The following is a 27,869-nucleotide window of genomic DNA, read 5'->3' as shown; positions in this document are numbered from 1 at the left end:
GCTTCTCTGGATTTTTCTTCGTCAAGGTCCCATGGCTTGGTAAGTTGTTTTCCTTTCTATCTCGCTTTGGCTTTGACTTTTGGCTTCATAATGATGTTTTTAGTTGTGATTCCTCCTGATTGCAGTTCTGAAGTTGAAAACTAATTGTCTTTTCCCCCTTTCCGATTTCTCCCGATTTCTCCTTCTCCGATCGTCAACCTCCGTCTAGCTTTCTTCGGCAATTTATTCATCTGTTTTCTACTTGAGGTTTTTATTTTCCGCCATATATGTGCTTCCAATGGATCTATGTTGTTAACTTCCTTTGGTTTGATGTTTCTTTAAAGGGTGGTGTGGGCAGTTCCATAAACTGTAGATGTGAAGGATGTAAGAACAAATTTGGCCGCAAAGATGGTTAGCTTCTCTGCTTCCGAGTTTTACTAATAACCTTTAAGCTCTCTTCCGGGTTCTGATTCTACTTAGTGTATATCTCAGGGTCTTCGATTGTTGACATGGAAGCTGAACAAGAGGAGGAAAATGAAACATCTGAGAGAAGCAGAACAGCCGAAAGCCAACAGAACACTGAGGTTTTAATGAGAAAGGAGGCGAGTTCTGCTCTACCTACGACACCAACACCAAATTACAGGTAAAGTCTCAAATTTAAAAAGGAGTTTTGATGTGAGTTTATATCACCTGAATAGTTGTATTTGTTATTTTTTTTGCAGACAAGAATTGGTTCAATTACTACCTTTCTCATCATCTAAGAACAGAATGCTTCCTCCACAGTCTCTTCTTGGAGGTGGATCTTTTTCAGGGATATTTAACAGTCAATATATAAGAAAACCAGATATTGATTTGACTCAATCCCGGATAGAGAACTCATTCGAGACAGTCGCAGAGGATAGAGCGGAAGAAATGCCTGAGATTCTCATCCACTCCCCTATACCTAACATCAAGAGTGTTTCTCCCAACGGCAAGAGGGTCTCTCCTCCTCATATGGAATCATCTACCTCAAGTTCAATTCCAAGGAGAAGAAGTGGCCGGCGGAAACTGATATTGCAGTCAATTCCATCGTTTCCTTCTCTCACTCCCCAACACTGAAAAGCATTTTGGTTGGTGTACCCCTGAATATTCTTTGAATCTCTTTCAAGGTGAAAGATGATAGTAACCGCATGGCAAGCAACATTATGCAGTCCCTCGCCAAGACATTGTGCAAACGAAACCAAGAGACACATTTTCGCAACATGATTACCAAAATCCACATATGAGGGTAAAAGATCAAACCGTTTGTTATTCAAATCAACCATATGTTAATTTAAAACAAAGAATCAAATATTCAACTAACCATGTTTTCTGTTTTTCCAAACCAAAGGAGGTTAACAAGAAGATCTAGGAGAGAATAAAGGGAGAGAGATCAAAGAAGGGACCAAGAAAGCTAACTATTTTGTAAACAAAAAAAATTCAGTTTTAACAATTTTCTCATTAAACCGTTAAATCTTATTCAACAATCAATTTTCCAATAACTGATCTTCACACAACAAAACAAACACTCATGATAATCCCCATCAAGTTTAATCAATTTTCAAAACAACAATCAAATTCTTCAAATACTTACAAATTGCCCATTGCTGCGACAAACAAATAACGAGAAGCAGATATTGACCGTATAGATCTTCGTTGCTGGCTTTTAGATTCTGGGAAAAAAACAAACAACGAGAAGCTGAAACACAGAGATCAGAGAAAACTGAATCAGAGGTACCAATGGAGAAGATCAATGGTGTTAACGAGTCAGAGAATATTGATAGAGATGAAGTAGAACTAACGTTTCTACAGCGCCGGCCGGTGTTTACAAGGACCAAATCGGAGCCGGCGAGTATCGGACGAGAAGAATGTGGTGTTGCTTCCAAATAAAGAAGAGGGTAAAGTTTAGTTCTCTCTCTCACGTGATTGACTTTTTAGTCGATTTCACTAAATAAAAATAATGGGCTTTAACCGACATTGTTAGTTTGTTACTTTGTTAGGATTAAATTGACTGTGTTTAGAAGATATAAAGGAAAAAAAATTGTAATGGTATAGTAAGATTTGTAATCCAACCACACAAATAACGTAAAGTGTATTACGTTATGTATGTATATTTTGGCATTAAAAACAAAAATATTTGACAAACAACCCAAATCTTTACTTCCCTTCTTCATCCTATAAATCAAATTGGGGGAGAAACTATTACCATCAAACAATATAACAATTAAAATTTTTAAAAACAAACTTAATAAAAAAAAAAAAAAAAAAAATCCCAGCCAGGAAATAGGAAACTCACTTAGTCTACATCCACACTACATCATAAATTGCAATCCAAGTTGGTACAACAAAAGAGAAAACTGAAGCTGGAAACAGAGGATGAATGGATGAAGAAAGAAGAAAGAAATAGAGAAACAGAGCAAAGCCAATGCCGTGTCACAGAGAAAAAAAAAGGAAAAAGAAGTAAATAATTACAGAACAAAACCCAAAAAAATAAAAAAACATAATAAGCAAAAAAATCAAATACTAAAAAAACAAATAGGCTCATCAAATGGAAAAAAAAAGTTTTATAATTGCCTAACACATGGCACATTTAAACCAAATGGTAAATCAGACAAAATACTATCATATATAATTGTACAGTAAAAAAATAGAAAATTAACGTAAATACCATTTTCATGGGAACATTTAATTTCAACTATATTTTTTAACCCCCAGTTTATAATCTCAAGTCGGGTTTCACAATCAGTGCCAACTAAGCACATGTGCTAAGAGTGCAAAAACACTAGATTCGAAAAATAAAATGTTAATTATAATAATTTTATAGAATAGTATATATGTAAATTTTTAATTAATGATATACCTCTGAGTCGTACATAAAAATAAAATAGAAACTGATTAGCATACAACTCCCCGCAACACGCGGATTCTCATCTCTAGTTTTAATTAAAAGAAGAGTTTTCTTCTCTTTTTGCAACATTTTATTTTTCTAATTAGCGTAAACAGAGTCAAAACTATATTATTAAAAATAAGAGCAAATTCTTTTCACCGAAACACGGTTAACGCTTACTTTACTTGACTATTTATAATTTGTGTTTGTTTAGTAGAATTTTCGCAACCCACAAAAAAAAAGCGTAACATATCCTGAGAGACTATAATGACCAAAACAAGGTGCGTCCATGTGCATCAACATTTTCGTAAACTCGTACAACAACTTAAGAAGACTCTTAGATTCTCAGCTTCCGACAAAAGTCGTGGCGTTACTGAGCCGTTGTCTTTGGATGACTTACCGGAAGAATGTATCTCTATCATAATATCTTTCACAAGTCCACGAGATGCGTACGTCTTTGCTTCGGTTTCGAAGACCTTTGCATCCGCGGTCCAATCCGATATCATATGGGAGAATTTTCTTCCGTCGGAGTATAAATCTTTGATTCCTCAATCTCCAGATTTCTTATCCAAGAAAGAGCTCTACTTTGCTCTTTGCCACGAATCTGTTCTAATCGACGATGGCAAAAAGGTATATAATATCTATTAATAATATTAAAACTTTGTATTATAAAAACAACGATGTGATTTAAAATTTAACTATGAAAATTTCTGCTTTGAACTTTTTTGATCATTTGGGAATTTTTTTGTCTTCCAAAACTTAAAGATCTTATGGGTAGAAAGAGAGAATGCAAAGAGATGTATCATGTTATCTGCGATGAACCTCTCAATCACGTGGGGTGATTCTCCTCAGAGTTGGCGATGGGTATCAGATCCCCAAGCTAGGTACCATTTTTATTAGTTATCTTTACATTAATTCGGTTTCAGTGACTTGGTCGGATGATGATATCTTTACGTTAATATATACAGGTTTGAAACAGTAGCAGAGCTACTTGAAGTATGTTTGTTTGAGATTCGTGGAAGAATAAATACTCGTGTCCTATCTCCAAGAACCCGTTACTCGGTTTATATTGTGTTCATGAAAGTGAATATATGTTATGGCTTTGAGAATGTAGCCGTGGAAGTTGTAGTTGGAGTGGTGGGTAAGGATTTAGAAGAATCTTGTAGAAGGTATGTATGTTTTGATGAGGCTAGGGATGAGCAGTTTCGAAGGAGAGACAGGGGAAAGAACCTAGTGAAACCAGAGAGGAGAAATGATGGGTGGATGGAGATAAATCTTGGGGAATTCTTCAATGAAGGAGGATTATCGAAGTACGATGAAATTGAGGTGGTTGCTTTAGAGAACAAGCTACGTCATTGGAAACGTGGCTTAATCATTCGAGGAGTTGAAATCCGTCCTGCGAAGGTCTGGTAGTGAAATGCCAAGAATGGTGGCTTTTTACCCTATCAACCTCTCATCTATTGGTATATTATTGTTAATTGATAATGCGATGGAGTGAAAAAGGTAACTATGATAAAAGTGTATTCAGTTATGTGTGTTATAAGCTAATTAGTTCCAACTTTGTTCTTATAGTTATAGTGGAGGATATATGGCCTTGTAAGTAAGTTGAAAACTTTGTTGATCACATTATATATATGGGTTGTTAGTTAGAAGATTTCAAGAGACCAAACAAACATTAAACAGAGAGGTTGCAAAATGTGCACATTGATCCAAAAGTAGTTTCGTAAATATGCGTGGTCCACTAAAAAAACGAGTAGTTTCTTTTTGAATATTTAGAGGCAAAAACACGGGTTTGACTCAAAAGGCAGATTTCAAATTATTTGAAAAGAACTATTAATGGGGAAAACTTTTTAAAGTAAGTTTCCATTCGTACGTGCTAAAAAAAACAGGATGCATGGATACAATCCAAGAAAGGTTAAACGACACACTTTCTTAAAATAAGTAAGACTAATCGTCTCACACAACTAGTAGCTAGGGAAAGCCTAATTTTAAGCTTTAAAACACCTTTCGAAATCCCATTAACACGGTATCTAACCGTTTCAGATATATCAGTGACAGTGAGAGACGTATCTATTCTTGTTTTGGTTATCTTCTTCCGATAATATAGCTTACTAGTATCTAAGCTTAATGACGATACATAAACAAATACTTAACAAAGACTACATAGTCTACATGACTTACTAGATGACTACGAGTCTATGGCCAAAAAGCATTCATATATGTCGATCTTTTTTGTTTTTGTTTTTTAAAACACGAATGAGATCATAAAGCATTAACGAGTGAGACTCTTGTTATTGTTATTAATATTATTATTATGGATAATCATCCTTACCGTGAATTGACTCACTATTAATTGGGTTTGTTATTACAGAAGAATTTTTTTTTTAAACCAAACGAATATCCATAATCTCCTCAAGGACTAATTTTTTAAAACCAAACGAAGGATCCGATTAATCCTCAAGGACGACAAGTTAGTATAATAATCTCCTCTCCTAATTATCTATCTATCATTCTATCTATTACCAAAAAATAAGATTTCTTCAGAAATTTTGATTTATTTAGCAAAAACAAATCTGATGCGAATTAAAAATTTGTTGTATCTTGGAAAACAAATCTGATTCTGATTATTCACGGTTCAACACTTTATTTTAATACCATAAATTATAGTATAGACTATAGACTATTAATTTAAATCATGTTTACTAGACTGGCATGTCGGTATCAATAGGAATTGATATCATGATGGCCTCATATGCTTATATATCTGACTTGATTTTTTTTAATAATATGGTTTGTTTGTTTGTTATATTATATTGCCCACATTGTTGCATATCAGGTTAGTCTCGTAAATTAGTGAGGACGACTTAAAAATCGAGTCTTTTATTTTCGAATATTTAGCACCAACGACGAATTTTTAACGTCTCAGCTTGCAGAAGAAGAACACGGCTGTTGACTCAAGAGGCAAATGCAGAGAAGTTCTTGGTTGCTGTGAGATTCTCACCAAATTATCACTGGTTCTTGGCCTCCTATCATGACTTGCATGCTGATGATTGCTTCTCTTAAAGACGACTTCTCATTAACAACTTAATTAGATTCATAAGTACTCTCTAAAAATTAACTACTATCGTTTTGTTATGTCATGATCTAATGATATGGTTCCAAAATACCCAAAACCGTGTTTTATATTGTTTTTCTTTTTTTTTGGGGTAAGTTAAAAAAAAAAAAAAGAGAATCTAATTTGGTTTCCCTTTTTAAAAATTTATCTTTCTAAAAGTTAGCTTAACGAGTCGATAGTCAAGAGTATATTGTAAAAAGGGACTATTATTGTCAACCGTAACACGGTTGATTGATCTATAATGCTTACGTGAATTGTCTCTTTATATTAACTAGGACTGGTAATCAGAATTTTTCTTAGCCATAATCCACAACCAACGAATCCTGAGAGACTTAGGGCAACCTCAATGGGGTTATATTTTTGGGGCTCTTATAATTTTGAATTAATATAAGATGTACTTTTAGTTGAATAAGAACTGTGGGAAGCATAATTACACTTTGCTTCAATGGTTTTTGTGGTTTTTAACCATGATATAAGGAGTGTTTTAGAATCTTTTGATTTGTTTTCTAGGATGTTTTTGAGTCTTTACAGGTTTTCTAGGATTTTGGCACAGAATGAGCAAAGTGGAGCAATTTGGATCATTTTGGAGCATAAATCTCGAAGAATCAATTTGGACTCGGATCAAAACAAGAGCATCGATCAACACCCTCTTTAGCCGATGAAAAATCAGAAATTTGGAAATTTTACAAAGTTGCCCAAAATCTTTTACAATTGCAACACAAGTCCATGAACGTGTTTTAGGACATATTTATAGTGTTTTTGGGTTTTGTAAACCCTTAAGTTTTATTCTAGCAAGTTATTTTCTAGCAGTATTTGAGAGAGAAATTATTGAAAGCTTTTGGGAGAGACGGATTTCACAACAGTTTAATTTAATATTTTGCATTGCCTTTTTAATTTAAATCATCTTGTTTAGCGTAATAACAAAAGTCTATTATTCATTGTGTTTGATTTTGAGTCTCTGAGGAATTCGACCCCTAAGTACTACAGTGATCTCTTGTTTGAGAGAATAGCTCCAAAAATTAATTTGAGCTTATCAGTGAATTCTTATTTTGAGTCTCTTAATTTGAATTTTTTTTAAATTAAAAATTTAAAAGTAGAATATGAGATTATTGCATAGTAAAGTATATGTTTATAAAATGAGTGCATGTGAAAACTGTTGACAAGTTTTGTTTTTTTTAGAGTGAGATATATCCTTATTATTGTGGTTGATATACTAACTAACAGATGAAATTATTGTGGTTGATATACTAGCTAACAGATGAAATTTGAGTTCATATAGTAGCAAACAGAGTCAATATCCTTATTTTGGTTGTTACATTCTTCCCAAATATATAACAATCATAATTTTTTGTTTAAACTATGAGAGAATGTGAGGTGAACAACGTCAATTCCGTAAGGCTCTCTTGAACTTTGGGTTTATCCCACTTCTCTCACGCCTCCATATTTACTTAAGGTTACGGGTGCTTCTGCAGTTAAAACTCAGGCAGAAAATTTAATGTGAAAAGCTTCAGAAAGAAACAATATTACCAAGAGATGGAACCTCTAAAGCTTTCTTCTCCTGTTGTCACTGAGAGTTTTATCCTCTAAAATCTCAAGTCAGTCATGGTACTGAGCGAAACCCAAGAGAGACTGAAACAACAAACAAGTTTTAGGGACGAGCCCTACAAGTGACGAGATGGGGAGTGATTGTTATGGAAACAAGAGTTACCTGTAATGTCATGCTATATGCTTTCCAAACCGTAGATCATACCAGAAAATATATTATAAAGAACCTGCATTGTCACATATAAAGAAACAATCTGACTATGTCAATGGGTTTTCACATTGTTTCAAGCACGTTGCGGTTCAATACCATCTTCGCATGGACGTGTACATAGATATCAGTTTAGCAGTAGCAGAGAAAGCTCAGAACTTTCAATGTTTGCGAACACAAACATTGATGTAATACTAAAAGAATCTTACCTGTGGCTCAAAATCATCAGACAGTAATATGTTTCAAATTGCAGAAACCTTCATAGACTTCAAGAACAGAGTCAAAACTCTTAACAAGAGAGATAAGCGAAGAGTTGTCTGCTCGATCAACGATCTGTACAAAAGAGAGAGAGAGAGAGAGAGAGTAAACACGAAAACCCATTTCCATAAATCGTAGCTTTATTTCATTAACATGCCCAAATGAAAAAAACACACTTCTCATTCATACTTTTTGTAGAAACAAACTTCTAATTAATCATGCCCAAATTAAAAACATACTTATCAATCTACCCAATGAGAGAAGACATAGTAGAAGATATATCGAACAAGAACACAATCAGACCCATCAAACAACCATCAAAGAACCCTAATCCGTATAACTAATCGCGAATTCATACTATTAAACTGATAATCTTACCTTCCGATTCCAATTGCTTCAATCGACTCCAAAATCAAATCCATCTCAATCCTTCGTCAATTTTGGACTTCCATCGAGAGAGACAGAGAGATGAAAGAAAGAAAGAAATATTCGACCCGTAAAAAAAAAAAAAAAAAATTCCTTCTTCTATTATTCTCTTTCGCCAACCAAAAATTGACACGTATGATCTCTTATTCCATAAACGAGTCTACTAAATAAGAGGCTCTCTTATGTTTTTTTTTTTTTATTTCTCTGATTTATTTTTTTTGCTTCTTTTCAACTAAAACCCCTCTTAAAACTCTCAATTGGGAATGACCTTAAAATGTCCAAAACAAGGTACCAGAATGAGACGCGCTCATTGTTCACCACTAAAGGTCATTTTCATAAATATGTAGAACGATTTAAGAAGACTCTCAGACTTTCAGCTTCCAACGACAATCACTGTGTTGTTGAGCCGTTATCTTTGGTTGACTTACCGGAAGAATGTATCTCAGTCATTATCTCTTTAACAAGTCCTCAAGACGCATGCATCTTCGCTTCGGTTTCAAAAACCTTTAAATCAAATATTGTATGGGAGAAGTTTATTCCGCCGGAGTATGCATCTCTGGTTCCTAGACCACATGATTACTCAAGGAGCTCTATTTTGCATTATGTGTTGAATCTGTTCTAATCGATGATGACAAAAAGGTATATATACATCACTTTTGTTTATAGTATTAGAGAATAATGATCTGTCTCTTGTCTTCAAATGGCATTTTTGTAATTATACATGAAAATGTATGTTGTGTTATAAGTGAAACTCCGTGAAGATTATCATTCAACATAGAAATAGAAAGGTATATATAGAGTACAAAGTGTGGAGATAGGATCGTATCTATACTAAGAGATATTCTAGTGATATTCCTATTAACATATATCCAAGATCTCATAGGATCTTAACTATCTAACTAACACGCCTTTGCAGTCTGATCGTCGGTGTACCGGAGGAGCGGACGTTCAGACTGTCCCGGAAATCCAAGAACAGTGGCGAGGGTAAACCTTTGGTGAAGATGTCCGCTACCTGGTGAGCGGATGGGGCATGTAAAACTTTAATCTCGCTGATGGCCACCTTATCACGAACGAAGTGGATGTCTATTGGGATTGTCACAATACACAAGAGTTGCCTTTGGGATTTGAATGTGCATTTCAGCAAGAAGACCCCGCAACCAAGTTGCCTCAGCAACAACGTTCGCAACACCCCTATACTCGGCTTCAGCATTAGATCGAGACGTCGTGGCTTGTGGTTTGGCAGACCAAGCAACGATGCTATCACCAAGAAAGACACTGTAGCCAGAGGTGGATCGTTGCGTGTCAGGACAGCCGGCCCAATCAGCGTCGGTGTAGGCAACCATGTCAGTGACGGAGGACCGGTGAAGTTGGAGGCCATGGGAAATAGTGCCTTTAACATAACGAAGGATCCGCTTCAAGGCAGTGAGATGTGATTCCAGAGGAGCATGCATGAACAAACAAACCTGCTGAACCGCATAGACGATTTCAGGTCGAGTGAACGTGAGGTATTGAAGAGCGCCCGCCAGACTTCGATAGAGGGATGGATCCTTGACCGGAGCTCCAGTCGAAGCGGCAAGCTTAGCCTTTGTATCAACCGGTGTCTAATTGATGTTGCAGTTGGTCATGCCGGTCCGATGAAGGATGTCTACGGCATAGTTGTGTTGGCTTAAAAATAAACCGGAGGCATTGCGTTTGACCGAGATGCCGAGGAAGTAGTGAAGGAACCCGAGATCCGACATTTTGAATTTCGTACTGAGAGAAGCAATGATGCGGCGAAGGAGCTGGTCGGAAGAGGCGGTAACAATGATGTCATCTACGTAGAGGAGAAGATATGCTTGATCAAGACCATGGCAGTAGATGAATAGAGAGGGATCCAATATGCTCTGCTTAAAGCCAATGCGACGGGCGTACATAGCAAATCGAGTGTTCCAGGTGCGAGGCACCCACTTGAGTCCATACAGTGAGCGGCAGAGAAGACAAACATGGTCGGTTTTAGACTTGTCAAAAACCCCGGAGGCTGGTGCATGTAGACCGTTTCCTTGAGATCACCATGGAGGAAAGCGTTTTTCACGTCCAACTGATGAAGCGGTCAATCGCGAGCCACCGCAACATGAAGAACAGCGCGTATGGTCGCCGGTTTGACCACTGGGCTAAACGTTTCGTCACAATCAATACCGAGTTGTTGTGACTTCCCATTAGCAACTAACCGGGACTTGTAGCGGGTGAGCTTGCCCTGAGCATCAAATTTATGCCTGAAAAGCCAAATAGAACGCACAATATTAGTAGCAACTGGCCAGGGTACAAGATCCCACGTATGCCGTTTAATCTGAGCATTATACTCTTGTGTCATAGATTCATCCCAAACGGGATCCTTTGAGGCCTGAATATGTGATGTTGGTAAAGGCGAAATTACGTCTGTATGGAGACATAATGGAATTCGTGGTTTAACGATACCATTTTTGCTACGTTATATGCTCAAATTTAACCATGAGCTACTCTCTCAAATTAAGAGATCACTGTAGTATTTAGCGATCGTATCCACAAAGACTCTAGATCACACAATAGATTTATTAATCTTTTAACTATGCTAAACCAAAATATTAATTTTAAAGCAATGCAAAAACAGAATTCAAAATCGTTGTAAATTCAGGAATTAAAAACGCTAGGCCTATGGAATTCTCAGGAAATCATGGAAAATCAGATCAATTAATTAAGTAAGCAGGATTCAATAATTAAACACCATTTTTGAACTCTAAACACAATTGTAAAATAAATCAGTTCTCACTGCAAATATTATCTAAGTTTTAAAACCCGAATATTCAAATCTCTTTGCAAAATTCAAGTTAAAAACCAGCAATAAAATCAAGTTTAGATAAGTTCACAAAATTACTGAATCAAATCTCTTTGCAAGAAGTAATTTTGCTCACCAAAGGTTTTTGTCAGGAAAATCAATTATATTCTCATATCAATCAATAATCATAAGATTTAAATCTAGATGACTAATCAAAGATCTAGCATTAAGAACAACCTATGGTGAAGAACAAGAAAGATAATGAATCCAAACAATTAATCAATCTAAAAATCCATGAAATCCCTAATGAGAAACCCTAAACCTAACAAGCAGATCTACTCAGACATAATTGTAAGAACACAAATCATGAATAAAATAGATAGCATTAAGNTCAAGTTTTAAAACCCAAAAATCCAAATCTCTTTGCAAAATTCAAGTTAAAAACCAGCAATAAAATCAAGTTTAGATAAGTTCACAAAATTACTAAATCAAATCTCTTTGCAAGAAGTAATTTTGCTCACCAAAGGTTTTTGTCAGGAAAATCAATTATATTCTCATAACAATCAATAATCCTAAGATTTAAATCCAGGTGACTAATCAAAGATCTAGCATTAAGAACAACATATGGTGAAGAACAAGAAAGATAATGAATCCAAACAATTAATCAATCTAAAAATCCATGAAATCTCTAATGAGAAACCCTAAACCTAACAAGCAGATCTACTCAGACATAATTGTAAGAACACAAATCATGAATAAAATAGATAGCATTAAGAGATTAAAAGAAGAAGAAAAGGAGTTCTGAATCTTCTCTCGAAGGAGTCTTGATTCTTCTCTCCAAAAACTCTCTAAAATCTCTCAGGGTTTTGCTCTAAAAAGTTGCAGGAAAAAAATAAAGCTTAGGTCTAAACAATGACCATAAANCCAAAAAATCTCTAAAATCTCTCAGGGTTTTGCTCTCAAAAGTTGCAGGAAAAAAATAAACCTTAGGTCTAAACAGTGACCATAAAAATCCTATATATATTCCTAAAACACGTCCAGGGACTAATGATGCAAATATGGAAAACTTTAGGATAGCTTTGTAAATCTTCAAAACTTGTGGAAAAACTTCCGATTTGTCTGCTGGATGATGCATCGATCGACACCATCACTTGCATCGACCGATGCAAGTCTCTGAACTTGTCTCCCAACTTCACAGCTTAGCCTCAATGCTTGAATGTGCTCCAAATCCTCCTATTTAGCTCCATTAGACTCTCATCCATGCTAAATCCTATAAAGACTCAAAAGACTCTAAAAATACCAAAAAGACTCTATAAATAAGACTTATATCATGGCTAAAAACATCAAAAAACCATGATATATCAACTCCCCCAGACTTAGCCTTTGCTTTCTCTCAAGCAAAACATAAACTTAGACCTGTGAAAGAGGTTTGAAAACGCAGGAACTCATTTTCTTTTTAATGTAATGCCATGATCATCCAAACCATAATCCATATGCTTAGCAGATAAAATCCAAATCGAACCACCATGTACTTCTCCGTTGACTTTCATAGCATTCTAAATTCAAACAAATTCCACTACTTCCTCCATTAAGCCTTCATCGGTGGGTCTCATCAATTTGATCAGTGTCAAGAACCTTCTAGACTCATTCCCGTACTATACCATAACAAGCAAGATAATATCTTGTACAACATGTAGTACTCTTTCTCTCCCCTAGACTTATTCTTTTTAATCTTCCTTTGAGCTTTGCTTTGTTGTTTTTTTTACTATTCTCTTTTTTTCTCAAAGTTGTAGGCGAATAATGGGGTCATCAGTAATTTACTTACCCCTCGCTTCCAAGCTTTGTGTGATCATTTGACTCAAGAGTAGAATAATGAGGTCACAGGTGATTTACCTACTCCTCTAAACTGATCAAAATCATTTCATCTTTTATTCACTTTTTTTTTTTTTTTTAAACAAAGCTCTCAGGAAAAATATTTCAAACTTTAAACAAGGGAGAGGAGTACCATTTTATCTTTTCTGAAATCTTACTTGTCAGGTATGAACAAGGAGTCAAGCTCTATGAACATCAATCTCCTTGATGAGGTAAAAAGAAAAGCACAGAAATATACCTCAAGCTTTTATGGACTCTGTTGGAAATTCGGATGTCATTGGTTTACTGGTCAGTCATTGGATTTTTCATTAGTCGGATTCTGGATTCAATCTGCAGCATTAATCAACCAATGCAGTATACTAAAAAAAAAATCATAGTTCCCAACAAAAATTTTGATTCAATAAAACAATTTTTTTTTTCAAAAACAAAAACGTAGTTAGTAACTGCCTCCCCCAGACTTAAACAACATTGTCCACAGTGTTATCAAGTAAGAGACTGACGAAATAAAAATAAACAAAAACGAATAAGTATTGAAATTGTGAACAAAATCGTGTTACCAAACCGGATGTTCTGTGTCGACCGATGCTGATGGTGTGTCGGTCGATGCACTCTGCAGATGTAGAGAATTCGAACATGACTCCTGAGTTAGCTGCGATTAATTTGTGTTTTTCTCATTCCTTGGGTGTTAGCACTGCTAAGAATCACTCAAACACAAGATTAAACGCAACATGATAGATAAAAGTTCATAATTCAATACAAATTCAAACTGACTTAAAGCAAGAATAAAAATGACTCAAAGCAAGAATAAAAATGACTCAAAGTGGAAAAAAAAAACCTATGAGTGGGTTGTCTCCCACTAAGCGCTTGTTTTCAGTCATTAGCTTGACTGTGTTGGATCTCAAGCATCCGCTGGATCGGAACAAGGAAATGAATGCTTCCGGGAGAATGTCCTCTTCATCCAAGGTGGTGTGTAGGCATTAGGTGCATGAGATCTGCCAAGGATGTGAGGAACAGGACCAGGACGGGAATGAGGTATGGGTGGCTTTCTTTTATGTCCTGCAAAATCATCAACAGAAGAAACAAGCGCTCTACGATAATCTCGTGGCTTGGTTAACTACAAAAAAAAATTTGTACCTTTGAAAGTCTTATTGATGATAGGAGAAGGTTTGGGTGAAGGATATGCATACCTTGGCCTTACCTGTGGCTTCTGGAATGTGGAATGGTGAGATTTCAGCTTTACAATCGGTCTAGAACTTGCAGCTAAAGAATCAACTCGAGAATCTTCGGTTTTGGACAAGTCTAGATGTTCTCGTGGAGGTGTGTCGATCGATGCTACAGCTACATCGATCGATGCTGTGTCTGCAACTCATGTCTCTTCGACGATTCTGCAACTTTCCTCAGCTATCCGTGTTTCCAGTACAAAAACGTCATCTACCAGCAACTTGTCATGGATTAGAACCTCATCACGGTCTCTAGTACTGATTAGATGATCTCCACTCCAATCTTCAAGCTTAACGGCTTGCTTACTCACTTTCTCAACAGTCTTCATCTCTTTGACATACCTAGCAGTAATGTCTCCATGAAGCTCTATGATCGGATTGTCATTAGAAACAACCTCCACAGAAAATGTCTGACCATCAATAGTGGGAACCCTTCTCAGCTTGTCCATATCAAAGTTCATAACCAAATCATCTACATTCAAGGCTATGTGTCCCTTCTTAACATCAAGGATGGCACCAGCTAAAGCCAAGAGAGAGCGTCCTAAGATGAGAGGATCATTAGGCTCTTGGTCATATTTCAGCACCACAAAGTCTGTGGGAATTATGCAATCTCCAATCTTGATAGGAATATCCTCTAAGACACCTTCAGGAATCCTTCTGGACCGATCAACTAAGATAAAAGAGATCTTAGTTGGCTTGAAATCTGTCATTCCAAGTCTCACAACAACAGAATGTGGCATCAAGTTTATACTAGAACCGAGATCGCAAAGAGAGTGAGCAAATCGTGCTGCAGAGATAGAACAATTAAGTACAAAGCTTCCACGATCTGGTAACTTCTCTGCAATCCTACTTTGAATCACTGCACTTACTTCCTTAGATACAACCACTTCTTGCTTCCTCTCCTTCTTCCTCTTTGGAGGCTGATTCAACAGAATTGAGCTGACATCCTTGGTTAGCAAAGCTCCTTCCTCAGGACTCAAACCATTGGTGACCATTCGCTTCACATATCTCTTAATACCAGGAGAAAACTTGACAGCATCAATCAAAGGCATCTCTATCATCACCTTATCCATCATAGCTTTGCATCTAGCTTCTTCAATCTCCTGCTTGGACCTCCTAGGCTTAGGAAAAGGAACCTTAGGCTTGTAGGCTTGTTGTGAATCGGATGGTTGAACTGGAAGAGAAACCGAAGTTGGTTGTGGGGGGTGTCGATCGTCGCTTGTGGTGCATTGATCGACGCTGGATGGTGGTTGCATCGATCGATGCTGCTTTGTATCGGTCGATGCAACATCAGCTACCAGATAGTTGTCTTCTTCCTTCACCGAAATTTCATTACAAACATGTTTGGGGTTCGACTCAGTTCTTCCAGGGAGAAAACCTTCTTGCCGTTTAACAGACCCAACAATCTGAATAACTTGATTCTCTAGCTCCTTGATATGAATGTTTAATGCATCGATCTTCCCGTTCAGCTCAGTATAGACATTGTCAATCTTCCCATTGAATGTCACTGTCAACTGCTCTTGAACTTGAAGAATCTGCTCAAACATAGCCTCCATTCTACTCTCAGAAGTCTGTGGAGGTGGAGACTGATAAGAGGAAGTACCATAGGTCCTTGTAAAGTTGTTGTTCTGCTGTTGCTTCTGGTAATCCGGCTTAGGAGTATAGCCTGAAGAGTTCCCACTGTAAGGTCTGTTGCTCTGCTGATTTCCAAACTTCTGACCCTAATACCCAGCTCCATACACATAGGTGACATCTTCTTCTGTAGTCTCTGGCTGTGGTTCAAAAATCTCAACATTTTCAGTAAAATGGACAGACTTCTTTCCCACAAGAAGATTGTGAACTGAATCTAGCTTAGCATTAACTGAAGCTAGCTGATTTGAGTCATGGCCTTCATGTGCCCTTTTCCGCTCTAGGTCTGCATTCTTGGTACTGTTGCTTGATGCTAGCCTCTCTATCAACTTTTCAGCCTCATCTGGGTACCTTGTCTTGAAGTTCCCATCACTAGCATCATCCAAAGCTATCTGATACCTTAAATCAATCCCGCTGAAGAAAATACTAATCAGCTGCACCTCTGAGAACCCATGATGCGGACAATCTCTCTGGTATGCTTTGAACCTTACCCAAGCAGCTTTGTAAGATTCAGCTGGTCCTTGTCTAAAGGTGGAGAGCTTAATCCTTAGCTCATCAGACATCGCATCATCATAGAAGTAGTTCAAGAATGCCACCTTGATGTTTTGCCAGGTTGTCAGAGATCCCGGTTTGAGTTGTCTTAGCCAATGAGAAGCTTCCCTAGCAAGAGAGTAGGGGAAAATCTTGCAACAGAGATAGTCCTCTGTAACTCCATTAGCTTTGATGCTTGTGACTATATCCTCAAAATGCTCAATGTTGTCTAGAGGCTTCTCATGCGGCAAGTTCTAGAATGGTCTTTGTCCAACAAGAGCGAAGTAGACAGACTTCAGCTCAAAATCATTCCTTGGGAATGGAGGAGGGACAATTGCGGAGCGGTTCTCATAGAATAAGTCTGGTCTGTTGAAGTCCACAAGAGTCTTAACAAGCTCTCCATTGTTATCCCTTCTACCCTGAGGGTTCTGCTGGTCGTTACCATCCAAATCCGCACCATTCGCACCAGCTCTGGCATTGCGTCGATCGACGCCAACGTTGCGTCGGTCGATGCCTTCTTGGTTGCATCGATCGATGCCATCATTGTGTCGCTCGACGCCACGTGCATCCTCCTCAACCACGACGAGTTCTTCCTGAATAACTTGTCCTTTAGCATCAAGTTTCTGGCCTTGCTCGTTGTACACATTGCCCTCTTGGCTGCTTCTGTGTTATCACGCTCTAGTTGTCCTAACTCTTGGTTTGTAAGCTTAACAATCAGACCAGTATGATTTTTCCTGGTGCTAGGCTTAGGCATGTACTTGAAACACACAAGAGAAAAGAAACAAAAGCGTGTGAGTAAAATAAGAAAAGAAAAATTTAGACAAAATCAAAGACTTTAATCTAATGGTAAATCAAAAGAGTCCCTGACAACGACACCAAAATTTGATATGCTCAAATTTAACTCTGAGCTACTCTCTCAAATTAAGAGATCACTGTAGTATTTAGAGATCGTATCCACAAAGACTCTAGATCACACAATAGATTTATTAATCTTTTAATTATGCTAAACCAAAATATTAATTTTAAAGCAATGCAAAAACAGAATTCAAAAGTGTTGTAAATTCAGGAATTAAAAACGCTAGGCCTAGGGAAATTCTCAGGAAATCATGGAAAATCATATCAATTAATTAAGTAAGCAGGATTCAATAATTAAGCACCGTTTTTGAACTCTAAACACAATTGTAAAATAAATCAGTTCTCACTGCAAATATTATTCAAGTTTTAAAACCCAAAAATCCAAATCTCTTTGCAAAATTCAAGTTAAAAACCAGCAATAAAATCAAGTTTAGATAAGTTCACAAAATTACTAAATCAAATCTCTTTGCAAGAAGTAATTTTGCTCACCAAAGGTTTTTGTCAGGAAAATCAATTATATTCTCATAACAATCAATAATCCTAAGATTTAAATCCAGGTGACTAATCAAAGATCTAGCATTAAGAACAACATATGGTGAAGAACAAGAAAGATAATGAATCCAAACAATTAATCAATCTAAAAATCCATGAAATCTCTAATGAGAAACCCTAAACCTAACAAGCAGATCTACTCAGACATAATTGTAAGAACACAAATCATGAATAAAATAGATAGCATTAAGAGATTAAAAGAAGAAGAAAAGGAGTTCTGAATCTTCTCTCCAAAAAATCTCTAAAATCTCTCAGGGTTTTGCTCTCAAAAGTTGCAGGAAAAAAATAAACCTTAGGTCTAAACAGTGACCATAAAAATCCTATATATATTCCTAAAACACGTCCAGGGACTAATGATGCAAATATGGAAAACTTTAGGACAGCTTTGTAAATCTTCAAAACTTGTGGGAAAACTTCCGATTTGTCTGCTGGATGATGCATCGATCGACACCATCACTTGCATCGACCGATGCAAGTCTCTGAACTTGTCTCCCAACTTCACAGCTTAGCCTCAATGCTTGAATGTGCTCCAAATCCTCCTATTTAGCTCCATTATACTCTCATCCATGCTAAATCCTATAAAGACTCAAAAGACTCTAAAAATACCAAAAAGACTCTATAAATAAGACTTATATCATGGCTAAAAACACCTAAAAACCATGATATATCACTACGGTGACCATCAATATTCATGCAACGATAGCCTTTGTGATTCATTGGGTACCCTAGGAAGATACATGGAGTGGACCGTGGCGCCAGCTTGTGTGCAAAAGTGGCAAGGGTATTCGGATAGCACAAGCACCCAAATGTGCGAAGGTAGTCGTACCGTGGTGGAATGTTGAACAGCTTCGTGTACGGCCCCTCATTGTTGATCGCCGAGGAGGGAAGGAGATTGATTGTGTAGACGGCTCTGAAGAGAGCCTCAACTCAATACGATAGTGGTAGGGATGCTTGGTGGAGGAGGGTACAAACGAGGTTGTTGATTGTGCGTAGCGTCCGTTCCGCCCGGCCGTTTTGTTGAGACGTGTGTGGACAGGAGAAGAGAATAGTTGTACCGACAGAGGATAAATGTGCCAAGAACCCCCGATTATTGTATTCACCACCATTGTCGCATTAAATGGATTTTATGGTGCGGTGGAATTGTGTTCGAACAAAAGCGGAGAAGTGGAGGTACTTACCGAACATATCACTCTTTCACTGCAATGGATAAACCCATATGAAATGTGTGTAATGATAAATGAATAAGAGATAATATTTGATTCTGGTAACACTCAAAACGGGAGATGTCCAAATATCAGAATGAATAAGATCAAATGGTTGAGAAACAGAACTGTTTGATGAATAAAACGGGAAACGAACGTGTTTACCAAGATGACACGCTTGACACAAAGTTGTCAAGTCAGTCTTATTGTAAGAGATTTTATTGGAAGAGAGAACACGTGAAGAACGGCATTGCCAGGGTGACCAAGGCGGTGATGCCAAGTCGTACTACGTGCGGGAACAGAAACAAAAGTCTCGACGACCATGTAACCCCATGGTTGGTGTGGATTTGACCAGGAGTTATTGTAGCGGCCACGTCCTCTTTTCTAACGACTGCCACGACCGCGACCTCTGTATCTGTGACCTTGATGTCCGGTCTAATTGCCGCGTGAGGACTGTTGATCCGTCGTGGTGTATAAAATGTTTGGTGAGGATGTGTCAGACGGCGGGCTTGGAGTGGGTTTCACGTTTTTGGACAGACGTGTCTCTTCAAGTTGCATTATGGATCGGGCGATGGTGAATGTCGGGTACGGGGACTTGTGCTTGATGACGTTGATGATGGAGTCGAACTTGTCATTAAGTCCGTTTAGCATATACATGACGAGTTGGCGATCAGTAACCGGAGAGTCAACGTTGGCTAAGAGATCGGCAAGCGTCTTCAGTCGTTTGCAGTATTCAGCGACGGTAGAGTCACTGATGGTGAGAGTGCGGAGTTCGGTGTCGTACTCCATTGCGCGCGCCTCTTTGTTGTTACGAAAGAGGTCTTCGATAGTAAGCCAAAGTTCACGGGCGGTAGATTTGGTTTTGAGAACGGTGTCGAGGATGAACTCCAAAATTGTGCCGTATATCCACATTTTTGACCAGGCCATCATGTTCGTTCCACTGTTGTTGTGTCGCCGAAGTTGCAGTGGATATGCCGTCGAGGTGGCCGAGAACTCCGAAACTGAGACAATGAGTCTCAAAAAGTTCTCTCCACACGATCATAATTCATTTTGGTCATGTCAAGGGTAATCAGAATGTACGCCTTGATCTGTGAGATGTCAAAAGGTATATTAGACTTTGGAGTTGCGTCGGCCATGACGTTATGCAAACAGTATGAATCGAAAATAAATGCAGAGGAGAAGGAGAGAAAAAGCAGAGAGAAGACGGAAGTAAGGCAAAGAAGAAGAAAAAGAGAGAAGAACGAAAAACAGAGGAAGCGGAGATGGATAGAGCAAAACTAGTTGTAGACTAAAGGCTTCTGATACCATGTTATAAGTGAAACTCCGTGAAGATTATCATTCAACATAGAAAGGTATATATAGAGTACAAAGTGTGAAGATAGGATCATATCTATACTAAGAGATATTCTAGAGATATTCCTATTAACATATATCCAAGATCTCATAGGATCTTAACTATCTAACTAACATGTTGCAATTGGTGTAATTTGGTATAACTTTTGAAGTTAAATAACTCACGCTAATAAAGAATATTCATAATTCTTAATAGAGCTTTTGGGTAGAGCAAGCGAATGGGAAAAGGTGTATCATGTTATCAACGATGAACCTCTGAGTCATGTGGGGAAATATCCTTCATAGTTGGAAACAGATTCCAAATCCTCGAGCTAGGTATCCTTTTTCATTATCTTTTGTATTAATAATGGCTCGTTTAGATGATTATAATGCTGAAAATGTTTATTTGTGTATGACAGGTTTGAAAAAGTAGGGGAGCTTCTCGAAGAACGTTGGTTCGAGATTCGGGGTAAAATAAATACTCGTGTCCTATCTCCCAAAACTCGTTACTCTGTCTATATTGTGTTCATGAAAGCAGATATATGTTATGGTTTTGCGGATGTGGCAATAGAAGTTGTAGTTGGAGTGGTGGGACAGTATTTACAAGAATCTTCTAGAAGATATCTATGCTTTGATGAGGCTATGAAAGGGATTTTTTCTGAGAAGGGAGATGGAAAGAAAGAACTTAGTGAAACCAAAGAGCAGAAAAGATGGGTGGATGGAGTTAGAGCTTGGGGAATTCTTTAATGAAGGAGGATTAATGAGTAGTGATGAAATTGAGATGAGTGTTTTAAAGACTAAGCGGCTCCATTGGAGACGTGGTTTGATCGTTCAAGGAATTGAAATCCGTCCTGTGAAAATCCGGTAATGAATGCCAAAACACTAGTTAGACGTTTACATTCAGCCGCTCATCGATCTATTGGTAGTGTTAATTGACTATGCCACAGAGTGAAGAAGTTATTTAATTGACTATGCCACAGAGTGAAGATGTAAACCGGCTTCCTACAATGGAGAGGACGGTTAGATGATTCCGGTTTTGTTTTGGTATGAGTCTAAAGTCGACGTAAGTTTAAAACTTTTGTATATCTTGGGAAAACATATTGTAGTAGGCTCAAATTTTGGACGGTAATCATGTAACCGTGAATTTGAAATTTTTGGTTCTAATGAAACATCATTTGAGTTGACGACAAGATGTAACCGGTATCTAAAACCCTACAATGCCGGGAATATGGGGATCCAAGTAGAAAAGACTGCAAAAATGAATATTTAACTGGTTAATATAGACATGTTTCCCACTTGAAAAACTCGATAAAAACAAACATAGTGTATAGAATTCAGTATATATTATTCAACTAGTTAAATATTCCTCTGGTTTTTTGTATTTGTTGTTCTATAGTAAAAATTTTGTTTTCCAATACTTGTCGTTTTAGGTTTCCAATGCATATATTTGGTAAAAATACCAATTTTATCTCAACTATTTTAATGTTTTGACCAAGAAAAAAATTAGAAAATGTATTAAAGAAAGGATATAATAAAACATTAATCCCCTATATAATAAAACGGAAGTACACAACATTGTTTTGTATACTATATAATTTTAATAACTTAGTTACAAATATGTTATAGATTAAGTTTTATATTATTTGTATAGTCTGGATTTATTGTTTCCAAAAACCTTAAAGAGAATATTCTAAAGAATCATTTGATATCATCTAACTTACCATATTAATTTTTTTTATTAAATTATTAATCAAATAAAATCCTTTGATATCTAACTTAACATATTAATTTGTTAATTATTATTAAAATTTACCTCTCATTTTTATATATGAGTCTATTTTGTGAAACAAATAAATTATTATATTATTTATTATAATTAAAAAATAGATTTATTTTCGGATATACCATACGTTGAATTGTTTTTAAAAAATAAATGTTTCAATCTATAAAATATTTAAATTTTATTAATATTATTCTTTAAAAATAATATATATTGAATTACTATTTTTACTGAGTAATGGGTCAAAAATTGAATATTTAAATTCAATTTCATATTTTTTGTTGAATTTTATAATTTTATATAATATAATAAACTTTAAATAATTTATTTTGAAATATTTTTAAAATATTGAAACTTGATATTAAAGTTAGAAACTATAAACACTCTAAATTGGTTTGTTATAGCATTGTCAATAATATGTCAATATAATATGAAAGAATAAAAAAAAACAAGTATATTAAAACAAAAAGTATAACAATATATTAAATTACTCATAATATAATAACTTGCTTTTTAAAAACTAAATTCACAAAATTATGTCTTATAATGACATTAAAGTCATCATATAGAATATACATTGTTGAAATAACTTCACGTATATAAACTAATACAACATATTAAATTTTTATTTTAAAATAGAAAATATACAAAATTTTGTATAAAATAAAATTTAACCAATGTTATAGCATGGGTAATTATCTAGAATCATTAACAATAAAAAACATACAAAATAAGTGTCTTTTTCAAGTTATCATATTTAACATATGATTTTAGTGCATAATATTTTATCCAAAAAATATTTTAAAAATAATCACACAAATTATATTTTATAAAAAAATTACAATATAAATAAAATAAATTTCAACCCGTGCTCTAGCACGGGTCTTAATCTAGTCTATTTTCTTAATCTGTGTGCAAAGCTCTAGAACGACAATTAAAAAAACTCGGAGGGAGTATTAGTTTAAATTTCATCTTGTTTGTTTGTTTGTTTGCATCGTGGAATTCAATTCTAATTCATGCATTTTTCAGTATTTCTTATTGTTTTGAGTTTTTTTTTTCCTCTCTCAAAATTCTGTAGTGGAGTTTGGAGGTAGATTTCAATTCCCATAATCTAGGCAACTCCTATTTCCTAAATCCTAATGACTCATTTTGATTAGGGAACCAAAGCGTTATTAAAGGAATTGAATTCGGCCCAACGGATAGCCGGTAAATTGATAGTGTAAGTTTACTGTGGAAGAATGAATGGTTTAATAAAGGAGCTTTGGTTATAAATTTGTGTTGTACTCTCTTCAGAGAAAAAAAGAACAAGACATATTACATGATTTAAACTTTGTGGAAGTAATATAATAACTTAAGAGAATAAGAGTTGAGATCCCATTACAAATTAGCTGAATTTATTTGATAGTTAAGATACTGAAACAACTATGGCCGTAAAATATTTCCAAATTAAAAAACCAAAACCGACTTTTAAATTTTTAAATACACTAAAACACAAGGAGCGTGACTTGTGTGAGGAAGGAATCACGGAGTTAACTCAATATGGGCAAACAAGGGCAGTTTAAATACGTGTGCACGACTTTTTTATAGATATATTTAGCATCAGGAGACGACTTAGACGATTCTTTAAATTCTTAGCTTCGAGGCGAAGAAAGACGATATACCTAATTACAATGGGCCAAAAACACGGCGTTGACTCTAGAGGCAAAGGCAGAAAAGTTCCCAGTTCTTCATCGATGAAGCAAAAACACCACGTCGAATCTAGCGGTGGAGGCGGAGGAGAAATCGTTCTGGGGCCTTCGCCATTCGATGACTTGCCAGAGGAGTGCATCTTTAAGATAATCTCTCTTACAAGTCCACGGGACGTGTGCATCTCCGCTTCAGTTTCAAAATCTTTTGCATGTGTGGTCAAGTCAGATTGCATATGGGAGAAGTTTCTTCTGTCGGAGTATGAATCTTTGGTTCCTCCGTGGAGAGCTTTCTCATCGAAGAAAGAACTTTATTTCACTCTTTGCTACGATCCTGTTCTAATTGAAGATGGCAAAAAGGTATGTATATATGCCCATCAATCAGTTTTACATTTTTTTTTTTTTAACATGTGAGAACGATGTATCTGTCTAGCTCTCGCCTTCAAACTGAAATTGGTGTATGGAGATATCTGTTAGAAATTTATGTGGAAACTATCATCTATTCAAATACCCTGGAGTAATTTGGTATAGTTATTAAGATCAAATTCATGCATCTATTTAAATATTTCTGATCGTTTAATTTGAGATTTGTTTGTCTTTTTTTGTTTTTTTTTTTAAATCAAAGAGCTTTTGGTTAGAGACAGCGAGTGGTAAAAAGTGTGTAATGTTAGCTGCAAAGGAACTGTGGATCACAGAGGGTAATAATCTTGACCATTGGCAATGGATTAAACTTGCTGAATCTAGGTATCCTTTTTTACTTAAATTCGATTGTAATGACTCAATTTACTATAGTTATGGTGACTAGTCATTTAGTATATAAGAAATAGATGTTCTTCTATCGTATAAATATAGAATTAATTAAATCGATGTATATTGTATATTATAAAACTTTTTTTATTAGTACAACCAAATCGTAAATGGGATATTACATCTAGCGGAATGTTGATCAGATGTGGTATGCAGTTTTGAAAAGGTACCAGAGCTTCTCAATGTTTGCTCTTTCGAGATGGGTGGTAGTATGAGTACGCAGATTCTATCTTTAGGAACTCATTACACAGCTTACATCGTGTACAAGTTAAAGGACGTACGTCATGGCTTACGAGACTTGCCTATACAAGTTGGTGTTGGATTTAAAGGACAAGAAATGCCTAAACGATTCATATGCTTTGACGATAAATTCAAAAAATTGCCAAAGAAGAGGGGTGATGGGTGGATGGAGGCAGAGATTGGGGATTTCTTCAATGAAGGAGGATCAATGGGTTATGATGAAATTGAGGTGAGTATTGTAGACGTTGCAATACGCCCCAATCCGAAGGGTGGTCTGATCATTGAAGGAATTGAATTCCGACCAAAGGGATAGTCAGTAAAGTATTTTCGGTTTATTGTAATTTGTAATGGAAGAACGGTTTGGTTATTTTCAGGTTCTGTTTATATTGTAATCTTTTTGAGAAAAAAAAATATACTTTGTGAATCAGAAAGTAAATTAGCGCAGTCAAATATTTTTAATCAAACTTTACTAAGATAATTAATTAACCAACGTGAGATCCTAATATAGTAATATATTCCTAATCATCTTTACATGACTTGATTTTATTATATTGTTTGTTTGTACGAATATTTCCAAAAACCTACCAAAACCAACAGCATACAGACAAAAAGAACGTGCACGTACGTTGATGCAAGGAAGGGTAGTTTCGTATAATATACATATGGACGACTTGAAACGAGTCTTTGTTTTTTGAATATTTTAGCGGCAGAGACTATTTCTTGAAAGTCTCAGCTTGCAGATCAAGAAAGCTATCGATGGGCCAAAAACACGGCGTTGACGCAAGAGGCAAAGGTGGAAAATTTTGTGGTTGTTGGGAGATTATCACCGAATTTATCAATGGTTCTTCGCCCTCTTTCGATGACTTGCCAGACGATTGCTTATCTATCATAAGCTCTTTCACAACTACTCCACGGGACGCGTTCCTCGCTGCTTTGGTTTCGAAAAGCTTCAGATTGCAGTTCGATTCCGATAGTGTATGGGAGAAGTTTTTACCTTCGCCGGATTATGTATCTCAGATTCCGAAATCGCGAGTTTTCTCATCCAAGAAGGAGCTCTATTTCGCTCTTTGCGATCCTTTTCCAAACCACAATGGCAGAATGGTATAATATTATTTATACATCCCTCAGTTTTTACACTTTTGAGACTAATCATGTGTCACCTTCTAATTCAATTTATGAATGGACTTTGTTAGAGAATTATATATAGCAACAGGGATTTGAATAAACTCATGTTATGATTAAATCCTCCTTCATATTCTCCCAAAACTAGTGGATTGGCTCATCTTCTTTTTTATATTTTTTTTATTTTTCTTTTTGCAATGTGGGATTAAGTTCTAATTCATGCATGATTCAGTAGTTCTTACTTTTTTTAGTTTTTTTTGTTCTCTCCCCAAAATATATAGAGCTTCAGGTTAGATAAAGCGAGTGGGAAGAAGTGCGTAATGTTATCTGCAAGGAAACTATTGATCCGAGGGGCAACAAATCCTCGATATTGGAAATGGATTTCAATTCCTGAATCTAGGTAACTCCTTTTCTTAATGACTTATTTTAACTCCTTTTGCAACATGGAAGAATATACTGGCTTTACATTACATAAATATAAGATTTGATTACATCACTATAAAGTTCATATCTCTTATGCAAAAGATTAATTAAGAAGCTAACTGTATTGGGAAAAATGTTGCACGTACGCGTTGTGTTATGCAGGTTTGAAAAAGTACCAGAACTTCTTGATATAGATACTTTCAACATACGTGGTGCCTTGAATACTCGAAACATATCCCCAGGAACTCATTATTCAACTTACATTGTATACACAAAAACATCTCATTGTTATGGCTTTCAAAATTGTCCCATACAAGTTGGAGTTGGATTTCATGGATATGTAATGCCTAAGACATCCATATATTTGGATACGGTAAAAAAGTGGCCAGGAAGGAATATAGAGTATTCAAAAAAGAGGAAAGATGGGTGGATGGAGGTAAAGATTGGGGATTTCTTCAATGAAGAAGGATTTATGGGTTTCGATGATCTAATTGAGGTGAGTGTTCTAGATGTTACTCGCCGCCTTAGTACGAAGAGAGGTGTGATTATTGAAGGCATTGAATTCCGGCCAAAGGATACTAGTCAGTAAATCGGTTTATGATTTCATTCAGGTTATGTTTTTGTTGTACTACTTTTGGGGGAAAAAGAAAACAAAAAGATTCTGTGACATGATTCAAAGTATGTGGATTGCAAGGATTGTGATTTGGGTCCTAGAAATTGTGAAGCATTAACTTCTTTTGTATAGTAACTAGAATTGCTTATGGATCAAGCATCATCTAAAAGGCTCGTTTTAGTAATCTTGATGTGTATCCTTCACCTTCTAAAATTCCATAACCAGAAAAAAAAGAAAACATAATCTTAAAAGTAAATGTTGTGAATTCGGATGAACAGAAACAAAATAAGAAAGACTTTGAAAAGAGAAACAGAGTGTTCTTGAGGCGAATACCCTTTGTCTAGGGTTTATATTATTAATCTGANATGTGAGTCTCCATCCCAAGAATCTTCTTTGCAGCACCAAGATCCTTCATCTCAAANGCCTTATATAGGCCCCAAAAAACCCGATACAATAGGAAATAAAACATCTTGTGAATCTTCTAGAATCTATTACACTGTACAGGCGGCTGCGCCGCCTACACCCCCAAAATCCTAACCCTAAGTTGCCTTGAGTCGGTCTCTACAAAAGCTCAGTAAAAGCTCTGTACGTCTTACACAGTCTTTTACATCTTTTGTAGACATCTTCAGAGATTTCAAGTCACTTTAACAACAAACTCTATCTTGAAGACAAAATCTCATTGACTTCAACTTCAACTCCTTATTATCTTTTGGGGGAACCTTTTGTCTTCATCTAGCAATGAAAGACCTGGAGAAAATCCAAGTAGTGCTTGAACTTCT

The 27,869-nt window shown here is 36.1% G+C and overlaps 4 protein-coding genes, 1 long non-coding RNA gene and 1 pseudogene across 5 annotated transcripts; 5 read left to right on the top strand and 1 right to left on the bottom strand.

The window, feature by feature from the left end:
- LOC104779579 (protein tesmin/TSO1-like CXC 2) lies at nucleotides 145-1,501 on the top strand. The gene is made up of 5 exons (XM_010503945.1): nucleotides 145-246; nucleotides 324-390; nucleotides 472-622; nucleotides 702-1,246; nucleotides 1,349-1,501. Exons 3-4 carry the CDS (start codon nucleotides 489-491, stop codon nucleotides 1,075-1,077), a joined length of 510 nt encoding a protein of 169 aa, XP_010502247.1. The 5' UTR covers nucleotides 145-246; nucleotides 324-390; nucleotides 472-488; the 3' UTR covers nucleotides 1,078-1,246; nucleotides 1,349-1,501.
- Nucleotides 3,128-4,536, top strand: LOC104779578 (putative F-box protein PP2-B8). Its single transcript, XM_010503944.1, has 3 exons — nucleotides 3,128-3,514; nucleotides 3,650-3,768; nucleotides 3,853-4,536. The coding sequence occupies exons 1-3, from the start codon at nucleotides 3,152-3,154 to the stop codon at nucleotides 4,295-4,297; spliced, it is 927 nt and encodes a 308-aa protein (XP_010502246.1). The 5' UTR covers nucleotides 3,128-3,151; the 3' UTR covers nucleotides 4,298-4,536.
- Nucleotides 7,293-8,493, bottom strand: LOC104779576. Its single transcript, XR_766500.2, has 4 exons — nucleotides 8,389-8,493; nucleotides 7,962-8,085; nucleotides 7,708-7,771; nucleotides 7,293-7,628 (listed from the first exon to the last, which is right to left on the bottom strand). It is a non-coding gene; the product is annotated as an uncharacterized LOC104779576 (long non-coding RNA).
- On the top strand, nucleotides 8,711-21,288 carry LOC109132422 (annotated as a pseudogene).
- LOC104779575 (putative F-box protein PP2-B6) lies at nucleotides 23,818-25,396 on the top strand. The gene is made up of 3 exons (XM_010503943.2): nucleotides 23,818-24,245; nucleotides 24,511-24,629; nucleotides 24,849-25,396. Exons 1-3 carry the CDS (start codon nucleotides 23,871-23,873, stop codon nucleotides 25,243-25,245), a joined length of 891 nt encoding a protein of 296 aa, XP_010502245.1. The 5' UTR covers nucleotides 23,818-23,870; the 3' UTR covers nucleotides 25,246-25,396.
- On the top strand, nucleotides 25,689-27,094 carry LOC104779574 (F-box protein PP2-B5). Its single transcript, XM_010503942.1, has 3 exons — nucleotides 25,689-26,033; nucleotides 26,336-26,454; nucleotides 26,640-27,094. The coding sequence occupies exons 1-3, from the start codon at nucleotides 25,689-25,691 to the stop codon at nucleotides 27,064-27,066; spliced, it is 891 nt and encodes a 296-aa protein (XP_010502244.1). The 3' UTR covers nucleotides 27,067-27,094.

The sequence above is a fragment of the Camelina sativa genome, chromosome 4, assembly GCF_000633955.1.
Source record: "Camelina sativa cultivar DH55 chromosome 4, Cs, whole genome shotgun sequence".
In the NCBI taxonomy this organism is placed as follows: Eukaryota; Viridiplantae; Streptophyta; class Magnoliopsida; order Brassicales; family Brassicaceae; genus Camelina; species Camelina sativa.
The sequence above is the reverse complement of the archived record's forward strand: the minus strand, read 5'-3'. Positions and strand labels throughout refer to the sequence as shown.

What these genes read in the sequence shown, in the direction of transcription:
- LOC104779579 (XM_010503945.1), top strand. Translation starts at nt 489, where the DNA reads ATGGAAGCTGAACAAGAGGAGGAAAATGAAACATCTGAGAGAAGCAGA. An exon ending in ACACCAACACCAAATTACAG is followed by an intron (nt 623 to 701) that starts GTAAAGTCTCAA and finishes TTTTTTTTGCAG; the next exon opens with ACAAGAATTGGTTCAATTAC.
- LOC104779578 (XM_010503944.1), top strand. Translation starts at nt 3,152, where the DNA reads ATGACCAAAACAAGGTGCGTCCATGTGCATCAACATTTTCGTAAACTC. An exon ending in TAATCGACGATGGCAAAAAG is followed by an intron (nt 3,515 to 3,649) that starts GTATATAATATC and finishes CAAAACTTAAAG; the next exon opens with ATCTTATGGGTAGAAAGAGA. An exon ending in GTATCAGATCCCCAAGCTAG is followed by an intron (nt 3,769 to 3,852) that starts GTACCATTTTTA and finishes TAATATATACAG; the next exon opens with GTTTGAAACAGTAGCAGAGC.
- LOC104779574 (XM_010503942.1), top strand. Translation starts at nt 25,689, where the DNA reads ATGGGCCAAAAACACGGCGTTGACGCAAGAGGCAAAGGTGGAAAATTT. An exon ending in CAAACCACAATGGCAGAATG is followed by an intron (nt 26,034 to 26,335) that starts GTATAATATTAT and finishes CAAAATATATAG; the next exon opens with AGCTTCAGGTTAGATAAAGC. An exon ending in ATTTCAATTCCTGAATCTAG is followed by an intron (nt 26,455 to 26,639) that starts GTAACTCCTTTT and finishes TGTGTTATGCAG; the next exon opens with GTTTGAAAAAGTACCAGAAC.
- LOC104779575 (XM_010503943.2), top strand. Translation starts at nt 23,871, where the DNA reads ATGGGCCAAAAACACGGCGTTGACTCTAGAGGCAAAGGCAGAAAAGTT. An exon ending in TAATTGAAGATGGCAAAAAG is followed by an intron (nt 24,246 to 24,510) that starts GTATGTATATAT and finishes TTTAAATCAAAG; the next exon opens with AGCTTTTGGTTAGAGACAGC. An exon ending in ATTAAACTTGCTGAATCTAG is followed by an intron (nt 24,630 to 24,848) that starts GTATCCTTTTTT and finishes TGTGGTATGCAG; the next exon opens with TTTTGAAAAGGTACCAGAGC.